Below are 22,350 nucleotides of genomic sequence, written 5' to 3'. Positions count from 1 at the left end.
GTCTGGGGGAAATAGAAGTAAAGTAGTCTAGTCAGACTAGAATGAAGACCTTGGGTTATAGAGGTAGGCAGGTTCAAATTAGGAACGTTTTATTTGAGATTATCCTAAGGGCAACAGCGAGAAGGGTAATTTTAGAACTGTTAAGTAGGGAGTGGCAACATTTTTTTTTAATGGCTGCTGAGTGTGGGGCGCTTGGGTGGCTCAGTCGTTAAGCGTTTGCCTTTGGCTCAGGTCATGATCCCAGGGTCCCGGGATCGAGCCCCCTCATCAGGCTCCCTGCTCAGCAGGAAGCCTGCTTCTCCCTCTCCCACTCCCCCTGCTTGTGTTCCCTCTCTCGCGGTATCTGTCAAATAATAAAATCTTAAAAAAAAAAAAAAAAAGGCTACTGAGTGGGGAAGGGGTTGTAGAGGGACAAAATGTAAGCAGAGAGACAGTAGGCCAGTGCAGTATCCTTTAGGCTGTCAATTCCACCTCCTAAAGGCTTCCCTGAATCAGTCCTAAAAATCTCTAAATGCCAAACCAGACTGTCTCGTTCCTACTTCCATGACGCTTAGTATAGGCAATCATCTATTGCTTACAGCAGGAGTAGGCAAACTTTCTCTAAGGGCCAGACAGCAAATATTTTAAGCTTTGCAGGCCAGACGATTCTGTCTCAACTGCTCAACCTTAGAGCCTGAAAGCAGCCAGACAATAAACAAGTGCACGTGTGTTCCAAAAAAACTTTATTTGTGGACACAAATTCGAATTTCATATTTTTACGTATCACAAAATATTCTTTTGTTTCAACTATTTGAACATTTAAAAAACATTCTTATTCTTAGCTTATGAGCCACTGAAAAACAGGGAGTGTGATCTGACCTGCCAACCAGTTTGCTGACCCCTCACTTTAGAGCACTGCTGTGGCCTCCTAGCCACTCTCTACCTCTTTCTTCCTCTAAGACTCTCCACCACGATATCCAGGGTGTTCTGAAAACATCTATCTGATCATGACAGTCTTATTACTACTGCCCTTAGGTTTGTCCAACTTCCTTATTGTGGTTTACATGACCCTGTAAGACTTCTCCAAACTTACCTCTGACACTTCTTTCACATTCCTCCTTCAACCTTCCAGGTGATCTTTGAGCCATTGCTTCCTTTGAGCTAGCACATACTATTCCTTCTACATATAACTCTTCCTTTCTCCCTTCTTCTGACTGCTTAACTCTTCATCCTTTGGGTCTTGCCTCAGATGTTACCTTGTTAGGAGACCCTCCTATCCTAACACACTGTGTTGCATTAATTAAACCTTCCTCTCCTCAGACTGAGTTCCTGAAGCATCTGGACTAGTACTTGACACACAGTATCTTAATAATTTTGTTCTATGAATAACATGGTATAGAAAATGGATTGGAGAAGGTACTGACAGCAGAGAGGTTGTCTGGGCAACTGCACCAGTAATCCAGGTGAAAAAGGCTTGCAGCAATAATGTGTATGGACAGAATAGGCAGATGCTAGAGTTGCTATTCATCTGTTCCAGCTCCAGATAACTTTTGACTGTTAAAAAGAAAATGTTTCCTCAAAAGGCAGTTCTGCCAACACTGGGGACATTTAAAAGTGTGCCCTATAGGTCTGAGACCTTTTTCCCAAAGTGGACACTTAGAACAATGGGAGCAGCACCTCTGAATAAATGAGCAACCTTCCCTATGTAACTGGTTTGAAGGGATGGCTTCTCAAACAGAAATATCAATTCTGTAACATTTGTCCTTAAAATGTTACTTAAAAGTATCATTACTTATCCAGTTATTTCACTAAGCTCTCCTCATGTTCCACGAGCAGAAAGATGAGTTATTTAAGAAAGGAGTTTCCATACCGCTGCAGAGATGGCACTGAGGCACTAGAGGGTAAATAGTTCCTGTCACAATTCAACCCCTGCGCCAAGGTGGGAGCTTTCCACTCCAGTTTTGCTAGCCCCTGCCACAGTGCCCCGCATGGTGACCAGTTTAGACAACTCCAGGGCCACCTGTAAGTGATATGAAACCAAGGTTCATTCCAAAAATCTCCTTTGCAAAATAATGTTCACCTTGTTCTCCATCTCTCATAGTCTCTGGCCCAAGAACACAGGTCCTCTTCCTAGAAAGCCCCCAATCTGTCAATACTTACCTCAAATGTTACCTCTTCCTTCCATGCTACCCCCCTCCCCCACAGCATACCATTGTACATACCATTCAGGCAACAGGTATTTCTTGAGCGCTTACTAGATACTTACCTTTTCTAGGTGCTGGGGGACATAGCAACAAAACAAAACAACAAAACCGAATTCCCTGCCTTCGTAAGGGGTCACGTTCTAATACCACACTGAACTGAAATGGGCCTATCTCCTGTATGTCACAAGCACGGGCCACATCCTACTCATCTTGCAGCTCCTGTGCCCAGGACAGAGACTGGCCTAGAATGCAGGTGCCAAGTATAACTGAATTCAAATGAATGGCCCATCATAAGAATGTCAGCTCAGGATCTGAGCTGCTCCTCCTCCTTCCTCTCTCGAATTCCACCTTGTCTATAGTTATTTAAAGATCTCTCCTCCATTAGGTCAGTCCTTTCTTCACTTCGTCCCTGAACCTTGTTTACTTAGCTGTAGAGAGTTGCAAATACCTATATGGTAGAGCCCTCATATATCTCACCAGCTCCCTGTACTCCAATACACTGAAATGGCACTTTTAACCAGGTTCTATTCTGTCACAGAATTCAGCTCTGTGCTACCTCTGCCACGGCCAGGAGTTTGAGTCATCCCTGCCCATAAGCCAAGAGGGAAAAAGTAGGAATGGCATGGAAATGGCCTCATGAAAGGAACACCAGGGAACTCTCTTTACCTCTTTAACATTATGCTCGGTGGGAACTTTCTGTGTTGGGCTATGTCCTTTCAAGATAAGCATTTTCCAAGGCATGTTACTGTTTACAAGTTGCTTTCATATCCATTTGCTTATTTGACCCTTTCAACAATGCTATGAAGTAGATAGGTATTATTATCCCCACTTTGCAGATGAGAAAACTGAGGCTCTGAAAGGGGAAGATAATTTCTCAAAACCTCTACTGTTTAAAAAATGACCCCATATTGAAACCAAGATTTTTGAGTCAATTATTCCCACTTCATCATGATTGAGTAGACATATTCTACCAAATGGCCTCCGATCCAAAAATATCCCACCTTAGTGACCCTTACCCCACAGGTTCCAGAACCAACCACACAGAACCTACTGGGAACATCCTTGGAATAAATTGTGCTTATAGCCCTGGGGCTTTGCCTTCTTTGCCCAGTCAGCTGGAACCCAAGAGGGGACTGCTACAATTGCTTGCTAGTCTGAGGCATCACCTAACCACAGTGACGGTTTGGCTCTGGTCCATGCTAGCCTCGACAGCCAGTCCTTCTAGCTGAAGCTAAGGCATGAGGAGACAGGCTATCATTACAACTGGTTAAAAACAACACGTGTTGGGGCGCCTGGGTGGCTCAGTCGTTAAGCGTCTGCCTTCAGCTCAGGTCATGATCCCGGGGTCCTGGGATCGAGCCCCACATCGGGCTCCCTGCTCCGCGGGAGGCCTGCTTCTCCCTCTCCCACTCCCCCTGCTTGTGTTCCCTCTCTCACTGCGTCTCTCTCTGTCAAATAAAGAAAATCTTTAAAAAAAATAAAAATAAAAACAACACGTGTACCAAAACAAAACAAAACTTTATTTACAATTGAAAAACAGAAAATCTTGGGTTCTGAATCTGTGACATTTCCAAGGTCTCTTGATCAAAAACGGGCGCAGCAGGCAGGGAAGCAAACACAGGGGCCAATCCGGATTATCTTACTCAAGAGTGCCACCCAGAGCAAGGAAAGGCCTACAATGGCAGAGAGGTGGAGGTCTGTTAGGGATGGACGAGATAGCAGCTCAGAGGCACAGGAAGGGAACATTCCATTGGAGACAATACTCCCATCTCTTCTCTACACTCCTAATCCTCTTTTCCCAAAAGAGCAGAACTGGTCTGACTCTTGCCCTCTGTCAGACCTTTGGTTCCCTAGGATAAAGTTGAGAGGTATACTACACAAGAACCAAAAATAAAGAAACGAACATTTTATGGCCACACATATCATCTCATTTATTTGCCCTTCACAAACTCTGTGCAGTATATATTATCTGTAATCAAGCAAAAAAGGAAACTAGGGTCCCAAGGGGTTTAATGGTTTGATGGGGTTTCCTGGTCTACTTGGCTCCAAAGTCTGTGTGTTTTTTGCCAGACCTCAGTGGCTCTCTGTGGAGCTCTAGAACAAAGAGCAATCTTTCTTCCTTGCAGGTTTTGGTCCCAGTGTTACAGAGAAAGTAAAGTCCACACCCTTTGTTTATGGCCTTGGTCGTTAGCTTTACTAAAAGAACACAGTGAGTACACTCAGAAACTACTCTGTCTCCCTCCCCCTAAACACGGCCACGCCCCTTTCCCTCCAAGGGAAAGCGCATCCCGGTGTCATACTGCAGATTCAGACAGAAGTTGAAACCTGGGCCCGCAAGCAGAATGCACAGAACTGCATAAATGCACTTTATAAGTTCCATGGTGCCCTAGGACCTAAGCTCTATCCTAGACCAGGCACTGTGTTAGTCAGCATGGTCCCTGCCTCAAGGAGTTCCGTCTACAGAAAACCAGGCCAACACATTTGTGATATGTTATGTTAGATGCTATATAGAGAGATGAACCAAGTACTGTGGAAGCACCCAGGAAGGCACTGCTGACTGCGCCTAGACCTGGGAGGAGACGGAGGGACCAGGAAGTGATTCAGACTGATGGTAGCCACGTGCTCCTGGGAGCAGCTGGGAGCAACTAGGATCAGTTAGAACTACGGATATACAGTATGTATTTCTATTATAAGATACATGCTCAATACAGAAAATTGAAGCATACACGGGACAACAGAAATGGGGAAAAAAGAAATTTTGCTGTCTCTACACTACACAAGTAACCATTACTAACAGTTGGCTGTATTTCACTACAGTAATTTCTGGAATAGTTAAATGTACTAAATCTTGACTTTGTCACTTAACGAACATAGCCTAGAAATCTGCCAACACATACAAATCTACCTTTTTTGTTTTTAAGGCTATGTGGTATTTCACCGACCCGCGTACCTCAGTGTGTGTGAGACCTGATTACGACACTGGGAGCTCTGCCTTTGTACTGGATTGGACTGGAATGAAGCCATTCTCCCCTCCCTCCCCTCCCTTTTTAGCTGGCAGGGCTTCTGCCTTTCAGGGCAGGGAACAACAGTGTCACACACCCAGCAGGCACGCAAATATTTGCTGCCAAATCTCTGGTGCTCCCTAGACCTGTGTTTTCATGTGGAACCTTTTCTCTTGCCTGGACTGCTGCACTGAACACCTCACTGGCCTCAGCTTCTCCTCCACATTGCTGCCAGAATCATCTCCGGAATAAGAAAATTCAATCACAATGTTCTTCTGCTCAAAATCCTCAGTGGCTCCTGTTGGCCTGGCTCTTTTCAGAGGGCCAGGCTAGGCTCCCTTCTGACAATCTCTGGAGTACGATGGACTCTCACCCCAGGGGGGAAAAAATGTGCCTAGTGCCCAAAGCCCACTCTCAGGATAACATACGAGCATCTCAGCCTGCACTGGTTCTCACAACTGGCCCTGGCCTCCTCCAGCCTTACCATCTTACCCTTTGCTTTTCATACCTTCCTGCTTTGGCCATATGGCATGATGTGCAGTTTCCCTTACACCTGCAGCTGTTTCCTGCTTTTGTGCTTTTGCTCATGCTGTTCCCTCTGCCTGGAATGCCCTCCCGTTCTTAGCCACCTGAGAAGTTCTCTTCTTTCACGTACTCGGCCACAGCATTGTCTCTTCTGTAGTCTCCCCACACTGCTCCAGGCAGGCACAGGCGTTCCAGCTTTCCTTACTCCATTCTGAACCTCCAGTCCAGTGCTTTATTGTGCTGTCACGGGCAGTTTCCCCCAGAGACTGTGAGTTCCCTGAAGGCAGGAACTGGGCTTTTCAAACTTGCAGCCTCCTATGTGGCAGGGGACCCATCTTATTACCTCAGTGTGTAGTTGTGGAAGGGATGAAGGACCAGCCCGTGTGCCACCAACATGGCCCATTACCTTCCTCTACCGGAACATATCACATCTATGGGTAATCCCAGAATGGGGGACAGTGTTTCCTAAAGCTCAGTCATTCCCACAGCACCTTCCCCACTGTTCTAGCCACCACCCACAGGTACAATTAATTTTTAACCTAATCACCATTTGAACTTTAAGAATGCCTCACGGTAAAATGATGTGTTGCACTAATTACATATTTTTCCTAAGATGCAAATGCTAAAGGATCCTCATCACGCCACTACCTAGAGCAGCGTTACCCATCTGAGATGCTTGTTACAAACACAGCATCCCAGATCCTACCTCAAACTCACTCAACTCGAACTCTCCAGGGAAGGGATCTGGGAATTAGTAGCTTTAACAAAATGTCCCCCAGTGATTTGATTCTTTAGGGAAATTTGGGAAACAATGACAGAAGAAAGCAATCTACTGCTTGCTACAGGTACCACGTGTGGGGATAACTGGAAGAGCAGCGGTTCAGACTTAGCTGGGCTGCCAGAGCTCACAGCCACTCCCTTTTCCAAGAGACTCTCAAGCTTTCCAAACAGAGGTTCCACCAGCCCCCAAGTGGTTGTAAGTAGCAAAGAACCTGATTCAGATTGCGGCAGGAGGATCCTGAGGGCCAAGGTTCACTTATGTATACCTAACCAAATTCATCATAAAAAGCTTTCACAGGACCCACTGAGATAAAACCATGGTTTCTACATCGAGAGTTGTACAGAGAACTTCATGTTCACTAAAACCAAAGTCAGGACCTCAGGCAAAACCAGAAGAAGTTCTAGAAATGCTTCCTAGGGAGGTAGAGCTGATCAAGTCACTGCGCTGTCTGCTATCTCCTTCCCAACTTCTTTGATTTCCAGTGCCTAGACACAAGGCCTCACATGCGCAATTAGGTGATATCTTGATTTGAATGCAGCAGATTCCTGCTGGACAGTGCCACCAAGCGAGGATCTCCTTCTGGGTCTTTTCTGATTGGAATATGGTGGCTTCTCAATTAAAAAGCAGGCTTCTGTTATTCCACTATAGCCTTGCTACTCAAAGTTAGCATTAGCACCTCCTGAGTGCTGGTTACAAATGCAAAACCTCTGGCCCCATCCAGACCCACTGAGCCAGAACCAGCATTTTAATAAGCTCTCCTGGTGATTCATAAGTGCATTAATGTTTGAGAAATACTGCCCAGTAGGTTTTGAAAACAGCATCCATATTAGCTGTCAACCATTATCCTGCCCCAAACAACCTAAGGGATCTGAAACACTCCCACAGGAATTAGAGATGCTTATAACTTTACAGCTGGGAAGAAAAATGATGGGATGATGCCCTGCTCCCCAATCTCCACTTTTCCTTACTTTCTCCCAAAGCACATTACTGAGAAACCCAAAGTGGAGCCCCTTTAGGTCAGACTGCCACCTAGATTCCCTAACACCTTAAAACTTATGATAAGGATTTTTGGTAAAGTTAAATGAGATAATTCAAGTTCTTAGCTCAATACTTGAGCACAAGAAGTATGCAATAAATGATAACTGCCATTATGATATTGCCTCTAAGTATTAGCTACGAAAGATTCAGTTCTGAGCCAGTCATGGGTAGGAGACTGAATTGGAGGTACTACACTTACAGTTAATTAAAATTAAATAAAAAATTCAGTCCTTAGTCACATCAGCCACATATTTCAAGTGCTCAACTGTCACATGTGGCTAGAGCTGCATGATGGACAGCATAGATACAGAACATTTCTACCATCATAGAAAGGAATTTCTATTGGATAGTTCTGGTCTAAGAAGCCTCTGGAACGTCAAATGGCCCTTGTGGAATTTGTTCTGCTTGGGTTGCAGGCTGAGAAGAGAGGCTTCCACGGGGGCAAAGGTTTACTTTGCCCTTTGCTAATAAGAGATGAGGAGGGGAGGGTTGTGATCACCACCCTCAGAAATTAAGCCCTCAACAAGGATTTCCACGAACTTTCTATAAGGGACTCAAAAAAATACAAAAAAGGAGGCTCAATCAAAAAATTTCTAAACACAGGGTGCCTGGGTGGCTCAGCTGTTAAGCGTCTGCCTTCAGCTCAGGTCATGATCCCGGGGTCCTGGGATCGAGCCCCGCATCGGGCTCCCCGCTCCGTAGGAAGCCTGCTTCTCCCTCTCTCACTCCCCCGCTTGTGTTCCCTCTCTCGCTATGTCAAATAAATAAAATCTTTAAAAAAAAAAAAAAATTTCTAAACACTATTCTTGCCATCTCTGTCCTCTGGTAGTGGTCAGTGGTCAATCCTTAGAAGGAAAAGGACCTAGCAGCTCAACTTAGGTTCAGCAAAGAAAGAAGTGGGAGAAGGAGGAAAACGCCAGCCACTACCAAAGAGGGAGAGCGGGCTGAGCCCTAGGGACCTCCAGTACTGGCAGAAAAGAAAGCTCAGGGTGTCAACTGTGCCTCAGAAGGGACCATTTGGCTGGACAAGAGAGAGAGGACCACATGCAGCTTCTAGCACACACTTGTGCATGCCTGCCTCAGCATTTGCTCACACCAGTTCCCTGCCGAAAATGCCTGACATTCTCCCTCTCTATTAACTCATGTAATAAATTTTTAATGAATGCCTGTAAGTGCCAGATGCTATGAACACAAAATAAGTCACAGATAGAGGGATGTACAGTTATTAAAATGGTCTGGCATTTGACTAGATCGCCATTCAGAAAAAAAGTCAGAGAAAAGAAAAATAGATTCTAGGTAATTTTTAAAGTATATAAATAAAACCACAGAAATATTAGAAAAAATACAAAAGACATTATGATCTGAGATAGTAAGGACCTTCCTAAAACAAGACAAAAACCACAAAAGCCATAAGAGAAAAGACTGATAATTCTGACCTCATCAAAATTTAGAACTTCTGTTTAACAAAGGATATCACCAAAGTTAAGATAAGCAACACAATGCCAGTTTTGGCTTAAAATATGTTCTGGACAAAATAGTCACAACATTTAAAATAGAGAACTAAGATGCAGAATTTATAACTATTCAAATCATAAGAGAAGGGTAAAATAAGCTATATGCTACAAACATAGCATATTGTCAGTTTGTTTTTATATGAAGTAGTTTTATGTGATGGAAGAGGAAAAGTCTTCAAGACATCTGCCAAATGGAAAACAAATGAACAAAATAGTATGATGACATTTAGGAAAAACAAAACCTCCCAAAATAAGATAGGCATAGAAAAGGCCCGGATGGACATACATCAAACTGAAAGCAGTTACCTCCTGGGACAGAAGTGGGACTGGATGGGGAGGAGGGGTAATGACAAGGACTTGAACTGTTTTCTCAAGGTTGTATTATATTACTTTTATAATTAAAATAAACAACCAAATAAAATATGTGAATGTTCATTGAATTTTTTTTTTTTTTAGAGCTATTAAAGTTACTATGTGGACAGCTGGGGAAGTTGGAACATGTATATTAAATAATATTACTGTGGTCATGTAGGATGCTATTTTTAGGAGTTGTTTGCTGAAGTATTTAGGGGTAAAGTGTCAAGAAGTCTTCAACTTTCAAATGGGAAAGAAATGAAGGACAACGATGGATGGAATGAAGGTAGAAAGGAGGGAAAGAAGGGGAGCAGGAGAAAGGAGAGGGAATGGGAGGAGAAGGAAGAAGGGAAAGAAAAAACCAATGTCAAAGTAAAATGGTAACATAAGAATATTAACCATTGGTAAATCTGGGTGAAAGGGAGATGGGTGTTCAGTATACTATTCTTCCAACTTTTCTGCAGGTTTGAAAATTAAAAGAAGAAGGAAGGAAGGAAGGAAAGAAGGAAGGAAGGAAGGAAGGAAGAAAAGGCAAAACATCACCACCCCACACTAGCTGATCAATTTCTCCCTTGAACTCTGATCACACTTAGCAATGTCACTCAGGTTACTAGTGATCACCTCTGAGAATGTGTCTTACTCCCCATAAGCTCCTGAAAGAGGCATTTTCAATTCTCTGTCACCCAGCACAGAGCAGGCAGTGGCGAGTGTGGGGAGGAAGTGGGCCCGTGCAGGCTGAGAAACGTGTTGCGTTCACTTATGAGGCTGGCAGATACAAAGTCAGGGCCTGGAAATGAGCATCAGGTTTTTTTTTTTTAGATTTTATTTATTTATTTTAGAGAGAGAGAGAGCACAGAGGGAGAGGGCGAGGGAGAAGCAGACTCCTTGCTGAGCAGGGATCCTGACTCAGGGCTTGACTGCAGGACCCTGGGATCATGACCTGAGCCGAAGGCAGACGCTTAACTGCCCCGCAGAAGCCCCGAGCATCAGTTCCAACAAGAGAGGCATGACAGCTGTGTCTCCTGGCTGCCCAGGCTGCTCCCAGCCCGGAGCCGCCCAGGAGTGGAGCCAGGTCCTTCCAGCAGGAGCACTGAATGGAAGGAACTACAGTCTGACAGTGATGTCAGAGACTGCCTACTGGTATTCAGGTTGATACTTTGTAGGCCACAAAGTGGTAGAAAAGTAAAATGCCCTAATAACCCTTTCTCTTCTGTTCCTTACAATGAGCCTGAGATAGCGACTGTCTCCATTTGACAGGTGAAGAAACAGGCTCAGAAAAGGGAAGTGATTTCCCCAAGGTCACATAGACAGGAAACAAGGCTCAATCCCATGTTTTCAAGTCTAAAGTTCCTTCCACTAGGCCATGCTGTCTTCACTGGGGTCTCCTAACCAGGAGGAGAAAGACACACATACCTGATCAGTCTTGCTCTGGACTACATCTCCCCACACTGTGAGATCACCACAGGCAGCTTGGGCTTATTGTTGGGGCCTGTGGGAACATTCTAGGAGAGAAAACACAGTGGAGATTCATCCGCTCAGACACACACGCTCACCAAACACGTACTGATGCCTGCCAGCCCCTGTGCTACAGACTGAGGACTCAGGGACTGAAATGCTAACAGTCCATGTCCTACCACAAGGGTAGAGAGAATCCAAATTGAAGAGAAAATGTCCAACATTTTAAAAAAAGCAAACCTATGCTATAAAACAATGCAGTAAGTTATAACACTGAGTTTACACAACAGGGCAGAGGAAGCACCCACTGCTTAAACAGGTCAAGAAGGATTCACACAGCAGGGGACATTTGAGCTGGGCCCACCAGGAGGAAAAGGAAGGAGAGGAGCATTCCAGTAGAGGAAAGAGCACAAGCAAACGCTCAGAGGCAGGAATGTGTATGGCATATTTATTTAGAGAAGAGCTAACAGCCTGACGAGACTGGAATCTGGAGGCAAGGTGGCAGAAGGGGCTGTGGAGAGGCAGCAGGGACCAGGTCACAAAGGATCATGGATTCACTGCTGAGTAGGATTTTATCAAGTAGGTGAAGGGGCCACCAGAAGCCAAACCTCAGTGAGCATCAGAAAGGCAAACTTACAGGCCAAGAAAACAGGGAGGGGCGGGGGGCCATGGACTCCTCCCTCTTCCTGAGGGAGCCCATGCAACTGCAGGCCGTAAAGACTGGGCCTAACACACTCCTGCTACTAGACCAGAATGGCCAAGATAGAGGAAATCAAAACAGGACTCACCTCAATCTTTCGCATCACTAGAAGTCCATCAATGATTTTTCCTGTAGGAAAAGTATGAGCTAGACTTTATTGTTCTCATTTGCATAGCAGTTTCCAGCTTCCACTCTTAGCCAGCATCTCATCTGATCCTCACACTACCAACAGAAAATTGAGATTTGATGGAAGTGAAATGATTTGCCCAAGGTCACAGGTAGGAAGGAGTGGAGTACTCGGTCTGGGCGATTGCAAAACCCTCCTGCACCGTGCTCCCTCCGTGTGGCATTTCTTAAGTGATACCATTCGGGTTTCCCTCCCAGACATACCGATCACCCAAGTGGTTACACACTACCTCAGATAGCCCCTCAGTTCTTCCCTCTGGCGCTCTAACCACACGTCGTCCCCACCTCCTACCACTTCCACCTTCCCAGAGCAGTTACATTAGTCGAGCACTCTTGGGACTAGAGTCTGAGGACTGGCTCCTTTGGAAGTCCCACTGTGTGTGAATGCGGCCCGGAATCTGGGACAGGAAGAGGACTCACCAAACACTACGTGCTTCCCATCCAGCCAATCACATTTAGAGCAGGTGATGAAGAACTGGCAGCCATTTGTACTGGGACCACTGTTCGCCTGACAGAAACCAAGTATACCTTCAGTGAGTTTTCCTGGCCATGCTAGCTGAAGGGCAAGATTCCCAAAAGAGGGGCGCCTGGGTGGCTCAGTCGGTTAAGCATCTGCCTTCAGCTCAGGTCATGACCCCAGGATCCTGGGATCAAGCCGCACATTAGGGCTCCCTGTTCAGCTGAGAGCCTACTTCTCCCTCTCCCTCCCTCTCCCTCTGCCTGCCGCTCCCCCTGCTTGTGCACTCTCTCTACCTCTGACAAATAAATAAAATCTTAAAAAAAAAGGATTCCCAAAAGAGCCTGTAGCCCTGATTCCTTTCTTTCAGCAAACCTTACTGAATACCTACTATAAGCCAGATCCTAAGCTAGGATCCAAGGATATAGAGATAAACAGGATACATAATCACTGCCCTCAAGGAGCTAGATCTTTAAATGAATGTACAGTTCTCCTGCAGTGTGGATTTTTAAAATGGGAACAATTGTTCACAGGGACTGATCTGCTGTATTTAATCCAACGCTGGTTATACCTGGATTATAGTTACAAGTTAGATACCATGGAGAAAAAGCCTGTTTCCTGTGCCAAAGCTCTTTTGTCTGAATAGCTTTGTACTGCACCATAACAATGGTAAGAAAAGACTTCAAGAAGGTGTGAGAAGGTGCTACACTAGTGCCGTGCTAGAAACAGACTGCATTTAATCAATTGATGTTTGCTTTTTACAGCTACACCCCAAATCCTTTATTGAATTTTACAGGAAGAAGTAGTTTTTTAATTGAGAATCTGAAAGTCTCTAGCCATATCCCATCTCCTTCCTGGAAATTGTTTCTACACCATTACATTTCACAATGCATTGTAAAATAGGCTATGATTATGATACTTTGTATCGTAATTTACAGTGATATTTTGATAAGAATTTTGAGATTTGAAGGAAGTGAAATGATTTGCCCAAGGTCACAGGTAGGGTATCTTGATATTGTATTTACAGAGATACTCTGTAAAGCGTTATTTGACTTTCTCATGAAGTGTACTTTTGTACTCTATATGTTGATACCCCAGAACTGCCTTTAATGTACTAAATTCAGGTTTTTGTACATCAACAAGTCCAAGTTACCTTTCAGTAGCACTGCCTTGTGACAGTGTCTGTCTCTGTGAACATTTTATTGCATACTTCCCTTGTTTAGGAAAAAAGGAGTAGACAATGGGAAACTGAGAGTACTATTAAAAGCACAGGTCTCATATGATTAACATGACTGAAGCAGGACTAGAAATTATGAGATAGGTTGCTAGCGGTAATCGGACACTTCATGGATTTAAATTGGTTGATTCTGTGTTCAGCTGTGCAGGAATAAAAGTGTGTATGAAATACATTCACAACACTGTCCAGGGGAACGTGCTCATTACCTCCCTAGGGATTTTATGTTATACTTAGAAATGCCCCATGTAAGATAGGCTACTTTTGGGTTTCGTGCGTGTACTTACGAACATCTACATGAAATCAAGGGAATGGCTGAGCCAGTCAGAGGAGGCACATGCTGTGGAATGAGGGACAGACTTCCCAGGGCTCCCAATTCTTTGCTTCCTTCCTTTCACGAATCAATCAAGCATTCATTCAATCTACCTTGCTGCTGGTGTATGAACGTTTATTAGCAAGCAGGCAGGAGAACAGTCATATAAGTTTTTATAGCTTAAGGGACACTCTGCCCTCAGCCACTCATTTACTCATTCTCTCAGGCAGTACAGCTTACTGCTTTTGTGAGTAAGCTCTGGAGCCAGATGATGACCTCACTGGAATCCCAGCTCTGCCACAGACCGTGTGACCTTAGTTTAGTCACATAACCTCTCTAGGCCTCAGTATGCTCATTTGTACCTATCTCAAAGGGAGGTTGAAAGGATTAAAATGAATTAACACAAATATGATGTTTGTTGAGCAACTGGCCAATAAATGTTAGCTATCATATCATCTTTCGGTCGTTCATCGGTATCTGCTCCGCGCCTTTCTGTATCAGGTAGTAGGGCTTGGAGACCACTGAGGCCCAGTCTCTGCCCTTGAGGAACTTAAGATTTAGGGGAGGATGAAAACAAAAACAATTGTGCCACATGATCTGTGACTGTACAACTTCACCAGTGTCAGCCTGAGGGAGCACAAACCAACGTTTCCTTCCATTTTTCTGACTCCTCCATTGATGGCATGCCCCTAGAAGGTCCTAGCCCTCCTGGCGAAGATCCAAGCCCACCTAAGCTATGCCTGCAACATTTACCTGCACTTGCCCAGCCTGGCTTTCTGAAAAGGGAGCTTGCACACTGTTTGCTGGGCAGGTCTCGCCCAATTCTCATGGCAGCCTCCTAACTGGCTTCTCTGTCCCCACCTCTGTTCCCATCTGCCACTCACACCACAGCCAGGGGCTTGGCTCTAAATCACAAAGTTGATCAACCCTGCTCAAAAAAGCATACGGCTCTCCATAACCTATCAAAGAAAGTCCACACACTTCATCCTTATTCTGGCATTTGAAGCCCTTAAGGGGCTAGACCCCAGCTTCCTCTCCAGTGTCTCTACTGGTCCTTCCCTCCCCCATTCACATCCTATGTGCTCATCCTTCTTCACCTTCTAACCCTCGACCATGCACCCTGCTATTTGACGCCACCCTCCTCTGTGAAGCCATGCCTGACCCCTCAAAGTAATGACTCTCATTCCGTGGGGCCCTCCCAGTACTTTTACATACCCTGAGGGGCCCTCACCTTAATAGATGGTGGTGTGAACTACACTATGCTGGGCTTGTCAGTTTGCATGTGTGATTCCCCCATTAGATGTTAAGTATCACAAGGGCAGGTATCAGGTCTATACCTTGTACCCTACCCTGAGGCCTGAGACAGACAGAAGGGTGCTGGGGGAATCCTGGTGGGTGGGGTGCCAAGCACATGGACTCTGGGTCCTGAAAGCACAACTGGCCACGCTCTGAGCAACAGGGCTGGATGCTGAGCCACGTATCCCAGCTCAAACAAAGGTAAGAAAACATATATCAGAGTTCAGTTGCGGCTCCCCAGACTGCTAGAGGTTCCAGCCCAACAAAATCAAAACTAATTGAGGAAGGAGGTGGGTGTGGCAGAGGTGAGTCCTGGGATAAACAAGAGAAGTAAAGAATTTGCTTCCATCCTAAGAGACAGCACCGGGCCTCAAGAGGGGCCCAGACACCTGCTGGATAAAAATCTAACCCAAAACTTTGACTGGACCTTACTTACCATGGAAAGCAGGCCTGGAGCTGAGTGTCTCAGTTTAAAATTTTCATCTGCAAATGGCCCCCGGTAAATACTGGCAACTCCAGTACCATCTCCCTGAGCAGAGAAAAAGGAAGTGTTAGCAAGTTTTGAGTGTTGCTCCCCACCCCCCGTGCCCCCCCGGAACCCAGAGGAGGAATGCTGCTGTGCCACAGCCAACTTTTTTAAGTTGCACTCTTCCTCTTGAAGGTCACTTTGCGAGTCACACCTCTTGGACCCTATCTTACAATCAAAGCCAGCCCCATCCAAGGCACCTGCAGCCCATATACTGACCAGGGCATCGCACAGATTGGGTAAAACAGGTCACAGTTGGGCCTCTAGAAAGCTCAGTTAAGACGCAGGCAGAATAGGGAACAACAGTACAATGATCACATACATAATCCTTGCCACACCCAAAGACTCTCATGCCTGCAGTCATATAAAATTACCCACTTAACTGACCACTATCCCCACTCCCCCAAGCTATGCAGGTGGATGGGCTCCTGCAAGCCTCGTCTGTACAGATCCCACCCTCCTGACCAAAGCTGACTGGTCCAGGGGAAGATGCCCAGCTAATACAGGGCCAACTAAAGCTCCTTCTCTGGGAATTGTGAAGGAGGACTGATGCTCTCTTTGAGGTTGAATTTATCATGTGAGCCTGGAAGCTGGGTGACCATCCTCTGCAAAGTGGACTGGAGAACAGAAAGAGAAGGCAATACACAGAGCACTGGAGAAACAGAAAAAAAAGGACTGCCTTGGTTTTATGTGGCTTTCCAGTTCCTAGTTCTGTTTCTTCCTTTGGGTTTCATGAAACACCTTATCATAAATCCCTAATTTCTGCTTAAAGTAGCTTTATTAGCATTATCTCTTCGCTCTTCCAGTAACCACATCGAATAAGCACTATCGTCTTCCTCATTGTTCAGATGAGCCAACTTAAGTCAGGATAATAAAGCAACTTGGCCAAAGCCATATTTGCAGTACCTTAAACAGAACTCCTGAGAGGGTGCCAAAAGACCAACTTCTTCCAGCCAGTTAGTAAAGAAAAAGAATATTGGGTGCATGGCAGAAAGGGAAAGCACTGACGTAGGGAAGAATCAAGGGGCCCTTATTGGGGCAAAGACTATCAAAGGGGATTAACATGAGCCAGACAAGGAAAAAAACTGTCAAAATCAAACCTTTATTTGATTAAAAATTAATAAAACCAAGCTCTGCGTAGTGGAAAGATTTGGATGTGAGTTCTGGATCAATCCTTTATGAGCTGGGAAAGTCACTTCGTACCACTGAGCCTCACTTCTTCCAGCTATCAAGTGAAGATGAAATCACCTGCTCTTTACACTGCTGCCGTGAAGATCCAATCAGAAAAGACCTTGCAGCTGATACAGCACTATTAGACGTGAGCTATTATCTTTAACTACACACAAATACCTATGTACATACAGAAAGAAGAGAAAAACAAGTTCACTTCCAATTTCCCAATAAACCTGGGGGACAGATCACTTCTCGCATCTTACCCTATAATTACATTATTTATTGCTCTCCAGAAGCCAGGGAAAATGACAAAATTAATTTTCAGAGCGAACAACAGAAAGCGACTTAAAAATTAAATGAATAGGGGCACCTGGGTGGCTCAGTCGGTTAAGCGTCTGCCCTCAGCTCAAGTCATGATACCAGGGTCCTGGGATCGAGCCCCACATTGGGCTCGCTGCTCAGTGGGGAGCCTGCTTCTCCCTCTCTCTGCCACTCCCCCTGCTTGTGCTCTCTCTCTCTCTCAAATAAATAAAATCTTAAAATAAATATCAAACGAATAAATAAATATTAAAAAAAAGAAAGCAACTTAAATCTTTAACAATAGTGGACTGACCAAATAAATTTGTTATCTATTCGTAATGGAATATTACGTAGCTATTATAAAGAATGACTTCATGACAAGGGAAAATGTAGACAATTATTAAGTATAAAGAATTACAACATATACATGATCTTAAGTCTGTTAAAAATTATGTCTGACACACATCCATATGCAATAAGAATAACAGCTCTAAACTAAAATGCCAAGATACATTCCTTAACAAGCAAGATTCCTTGAGATGACTTATTTTCTTTTTTGCACCTTTGCAACCAAAAAAAAAAATTATTAAAACAAACACATATTCTTGGTCCAACTTCAGAAGGTCTCAAATCCTACTTCTTCTGCTTCTTGTTCATTTCATTTTTTCTTTCCTAAGAGTGGCTCTGAACAATTGTTTCTTGCTGACATTCAGCCTTCTGGCTGACCAACTATGCTGTCTGACCCTGGAGCTATCGACAAGTGACTGCATGGGCCTGGCAATGACCAGTAAGAAGTTGGTCCTGTCCCTGTTAAGACAATATGGCAATACAGGAGCCTATGGAAAGAAAGAGAATAGATTCTTAGCCCTCCTTACCAGCTAATACAAAGTATATGGTCGCCCAAGCCCTACTACCATCAGGTGTAGCCCGGGGTTGCAAACTTAAATGCCTACAGGGACAAGTGACATAAATAAGGGAAGCAGATGATAGTGACTGAGGTGAAATGGTAAGGACAGACCCTGTTTAAAGGGAGCAGTTACTTGATTCCAAACCACTGTTGCTACATGAAACACAGGCCTAGTGCACCCCTATTTTCCATTCTTTAAAGAGAATACAAAACTCTGGAATTTTCTGGTGAAATGTCCTAGTTTTACAACATAACACACATGAAACAAAGCCTATCTGAAAGCCTGGTTCAACCTAAAATCTGCCACTTTGTAACCTTATCTAGACAAGAAATATAGGTCTTTAAAAACTCCCAAGAGTTAAACTAAATAAATATACACATGAAGGAGAAAGAATGTCTCCCAGATTCAAGAAAATAGCAATATGACTGAACAAATGATATTAATAAGAAAAACCACCATGCACATGCACACAAGTGGTTGGCTAAGGACAAAAGTAGGTTTAAGAAGATATGGTTTATTCAAGCACCCTCCAAGGTCAGAGGAAGGGGAAGAGGCTTAGTATGAAAGACACATACAGTCTAGTCACAAAAAAGTTATGCTTCACAGTGAAGAACTATTCTCCTAGGCTCTGCTAGTAAATAGAGAAAACATCACTCCAGAATGATCTACCTCTGTTGCTCTGATTCTTTGCCCACTAATCGATTTTCGATGAAAAAACTCAGCTTTCCAGGCACTGTGATACCAGAGGTGGAAGGGAATTAGAGTATAAGCACTAAGCTCACTGAAAAAGGACTTACTGCCGGGGGCGCCTGGGTGGCTCAGTCGTTAAGCGTCTGCCTTCGGCTCAGGTCAAGGTCCCAGGGTCCTGGGATCGAGCCCCGCATCGGGCTCCCTGCTCAGCAGGAAGCCTGCTTCTCCCTCTCCCACTCCCCCTGCTTGTGTTCCCTCTCTGGCTGTCTTTCTCTCTGTCAAATAAATAAAATGTTTAAAAAAAAAAAAAAAGGACTTACTGCCATTTAGAAAAAAAAAAAATCGCATCTGATTTCTATCCAAGTTTCATGTGACTAACTAGTTTGTATCTCTCATGGATCATGTAGAGGTATGCTGGGAAAGTTCGGTTTCTGGCCCTAAAAGGCTAGGGGATTTGGAAGTCAGTGACTCAAAGTGCTGATGTCTGTCATCTAGTGGTATAAAAAGAAGTAAGACAGCAACTCTAAAGGACATTCCTATCACCCTCCTCCCCCATCAAACTTGGCTATTGTTTCAAGCCTTAGGACTGGACCCTGTAGTAGAAATAGTAGTAGCAGCAATAACAAAAAACAATATTCCTATAGGGCTTTGATAGCAAAGAAATAGTACTTACGTTAACAAAATCCCCACCCTGAATCATGAAATCCTTTATGACCCTGAAACAGAGAATAAAGGATCCTGAGAGAAGATTCTGTCGTTTAGAAAAACATTGATTTAGTCATACTTTAGATTAACATTGATTTAAAAATAAAATGTTTATCACTTTGGCTTTTAATAAGCCTTCAAATCAATTGCTGAGTTCACAAAAACATTCCTTCTCAAGATCTAGGAATTATGCTATGGTTTTATTTCCCTCTAAAGAGATGAATCCCCCAAGGAAGTAATTCTAAAAGCCTGCAGGATGCTTGCCAAGGCCCCTTACCTGTGGAAGGTGCTCCCTTTGTATCCTATCGGAACCCCATCTTTTCTATAACAAAAAGAAAGAAACTTGGAATGATGACAGGTAATCATAGGCCTGTCCAGTTTACCACCTACTGGAGCCAAGGGACTCTCCTAAAGATGGTCGGAAGAAGTCTATTACTGTCACCAGCAATCATTCAAGTCCTGCCGGTGGTTCCCCAAAACCCCACTGCAGCCCCAGGACACCATTCAAGAGCAAGCAGAGAAATCAACCACGTCTGAGACTGACCTGAATTCTCCGGTGCAGAACTGCCTGAAAGGGAAATGAGTGAACGATTCAGTCACCATGACATCACCATGACGCCCTTAATGGGGTGGGGATGGGGGGAGCAGAGACATTCGCGCCAGCAAGCCCACCAACGGGCCAGCCGACGTCCAGACACCTAAGCATACAAATTAACAACAAAATTGACACGGGAAAAGTAGAAACGCTGACTATTCAGAACGCTACAGAGAGGACTCCGATCTCAAGGGTAGCGAGTGGACGGATAGAGGGAGGCAGAGGATAACGCATACCGGGTCCAGCTTCTGGTTCGGTTAATCTAGCAGAGCTGGAACATCTCCTTACCTAAAATTCTCGGCCGTCTTAGGCACAACGTCCGCAAAGAGCTCGATCTTCATGCGGCCAACCTCCTGCAAGCGGCGGGAGATTGTCAGAATACTCGGTCCAAGACCATGAAGGCCTCAGCGAGCAGGGAACTGGAGGGGCTGACCCCTCTCTCCCCCTTGCCACCTCCGCAGCCTCTCCTTCCGTGCCGCCCAGTCCCTCCCCCTGCGGGGCGCTAGGATGGGCAAGACTCCTCCTCCCCCTCCCGTGCCCCCGCCCGCAGGTCGGTAGGTTCTGGTCCAGTTTCGTTTCCTGGATTCTCGAGTCCGCTATCCCTGGGTGGGTGAGATCTTCCCGGCTGGCCCCGTGCAGTGTCCCTTCGGCGCAGTGGCTGCCTGGACCTCACCTGGCCGCCAATGCTAACATCAAAGAACACCACGGGATTGACAGGGCTTGAATTTGCCACCGCCATGGCTCCGACCCGGAAGCAGAAGACGGAGGCATGGGTTCCGGCGAACCTCATCCCCGCTTAGCGGGTTTACTCTACGGCGCAGGCGCAAAAAGAGTCAACCGAGGCCAGGCCCCGCCCCCCGGAAGTCGCGCCCCGCCCCCCGGCGAAGGTCTCTCGGTCTGCGGCACCCAAACTGGGCGTTGCGGCAGTAGGCGGGGCCAGGACCTCTGAGCCAGCATATATGCGGTTTCTTATTCCTGCACATTAGTCTGTGAACCCTACGAAGGCAGGAATCTGTTCATCCTCAGCGCTTAGAACAGCCTGGCATATGTAGCCCTTCAGTTAAGTCAGGACACCAGAATTTTAGTTCTAGTTCTGCCACAAGCTTTCACTCTTGTCACTTACAATTCATTCGTGCTGCTAGCAGAGCAGCTAGAGCTTTTTAAATAAATGTTTATAAATCATTCCTGGCTTCGCATATTTAGAATAAGATCCAATTCCTTATATACAAAGGCCTACATTACATTATCTGGCCGCGCATACCTGGCCTCATCTTGTATCACCCTCAATTATGATACTTGTCTTTTCTGTCCCTCAAGGTCATGGAGAAGGATACTCTCTTTATAGAGTCTTGGTACTAGCTGTTAACTGTCTTTAACATTCTTCTAGGTCTTAATGAAGGCAGGGAGTACTCCTTGTAGCTCAGGTCTCAGCTCAGCGGTCACTCAACCTAAAGCAGCCCATGGCCACTCTTTCAGATGCATCACTAGTTTATTTTCCTCATGCGATTCACCATCCAAAATTATATGGTCTGTCTCCCCACCTCTGTGTCCCTGTCGCATACACATGGCTACCCTCCAACCTAAGAGCATATTAACTCCAGGAAAGCAGAAGCTGTCTGTCTTCACAGGTGTAGCTCTAATGCCTACTATTGAATAGCTCATAGTAGGGATTCAATAGTGAAAGAAGGTGACCTGGGGCAAGGTTTGGAGTCAGAGCATATATCTGATATCATAGCTATTATGTCCTATATCCTTTGATCATCCTTTCTAGGTCAGTCACCTGAGGAAGCAAGGGTTACATATAAAAATTCAATGTTTCAACTTAAGGTGTCTTTATTTTTGGTTACTTTTCCTTTCCCCTTGGTCTCCTTCTCTATCTCCAATTGAAGAATAAAAAAGAAGAGGAGAATAAGGATGGGAAGAAAGAACAGCAGGAATCACCCCTCAGTATAGTTTATAGCAACTATTTTAAAATAAATTTTTTAAATTGGTAATATCCAATGTTGATGAGGTTGTGGAAAAACTAGTACAAAGTGCTGGTGAAAATAAATGATGATTCCACGGGAAGCCTGTTTCTCCCTCTCCTACTCCCCCTGCTTGTGTTACCTCTCTCGCTGTGTCTCTCTGTCAAATAAGTAAATACAATCTTTAAAAAAAAAGAAAAGAAAAGAAATGATGATACCTAGCTTTTGTTAAGCAGCTACTAAGTTCTAAATACACATTTCATTTCATTTGGTCCTCACAACTCTATGGGACAGGAACGACTACTGTTCCCATTTTATGGACCAAGAAATTGAAGCTTAAAGAGGTTGACTATAGGGGCGCCTGGGTGACTCAGTTGGTTAAGCATCCCACTCGATCTCAGTGGGATGAGATCGTACCGGGTCCAGCTCAGGTCTTGATCTCAATGTCATG

At 44.9% G+C, this 22,350-nt stretch overlaps 1 protein-coding gene across 3 annotated transcripts; it reads right to left on the bottom strand.

The window, feature by feature from the left end:
* Nucleotides 1-3,669: 3,669 nt before the first annotated feature.
* On the bottom strand, nt 3,670-20,793 carry PPIH (peptidylprolyl isomerase H). 3 transcript variants are annotated; one of them, XM_021683778.1, is made up of 10 exons: nt 20,609-20,793; nt 20,224-20,288; nt 19,885-19,908; nt 19,618-19,662; nt 19,309-19,351; nt 15,475-15,567; nt 12,159-12,246; nt 11,641-11,681; nt 10,811-10,899; nt 3,670-3,856 (listed from the first exon to the last, which is right to left on the bottom strand). In XM_021683778.1, the coding sequence occupies exons 1-9, from the start codon at nt 20,723-20,725 to the stop codon at nt 10,831-10,833; spliced, it is 585 nt and encodes a 194-aa protein (XP_021539453.1). In that variant the 5' UTR covers nt 20,726-20,793; the 3' UTR covers nt 3,670-3,856; nt 10,811-10,830. The 3 variants fall into 3 exon arrangements, with proteins under 3 accessions (XP_021539453.1, XP_021539454.1, XP_021539455.1); XM_021683780.2 differs by lacking the exon at nt 19,885-19,908 and having other exon boundaries at nt 3,735-3,856; nt 20,609-20,681; XM_021683779.1 differs by lacking the exons at nt 10,811-10,899; nt 11,641-11,681 and having other exon boundaries at nt 3,689-3,790; nt 12,184-12,246; nt 20,609-20,754.
* Between the last annotated feature and the right edge of the window lie 1,557 nt (nt 20,794-22,350).

Source organism: Neomonachus schauinslandi, chromosome 4, assembly GCF_002201575.2.
Source record: "Neomonachus schauinslandi chromosome 4, ASM220157v2, whole genome shotgun sequence".
Lineage (NCBI taxonomy): Eukaryota > Metazoa > Chordata > Mammalia > Carnivora > Phocidae > Neomonachus > Neomonachus schauinslandi.
The sequence above is the reverse complement of the archived record's forward strand: the minus strand, read 5'-3'. Positions and strand labels throughout refer to the sequence as shown.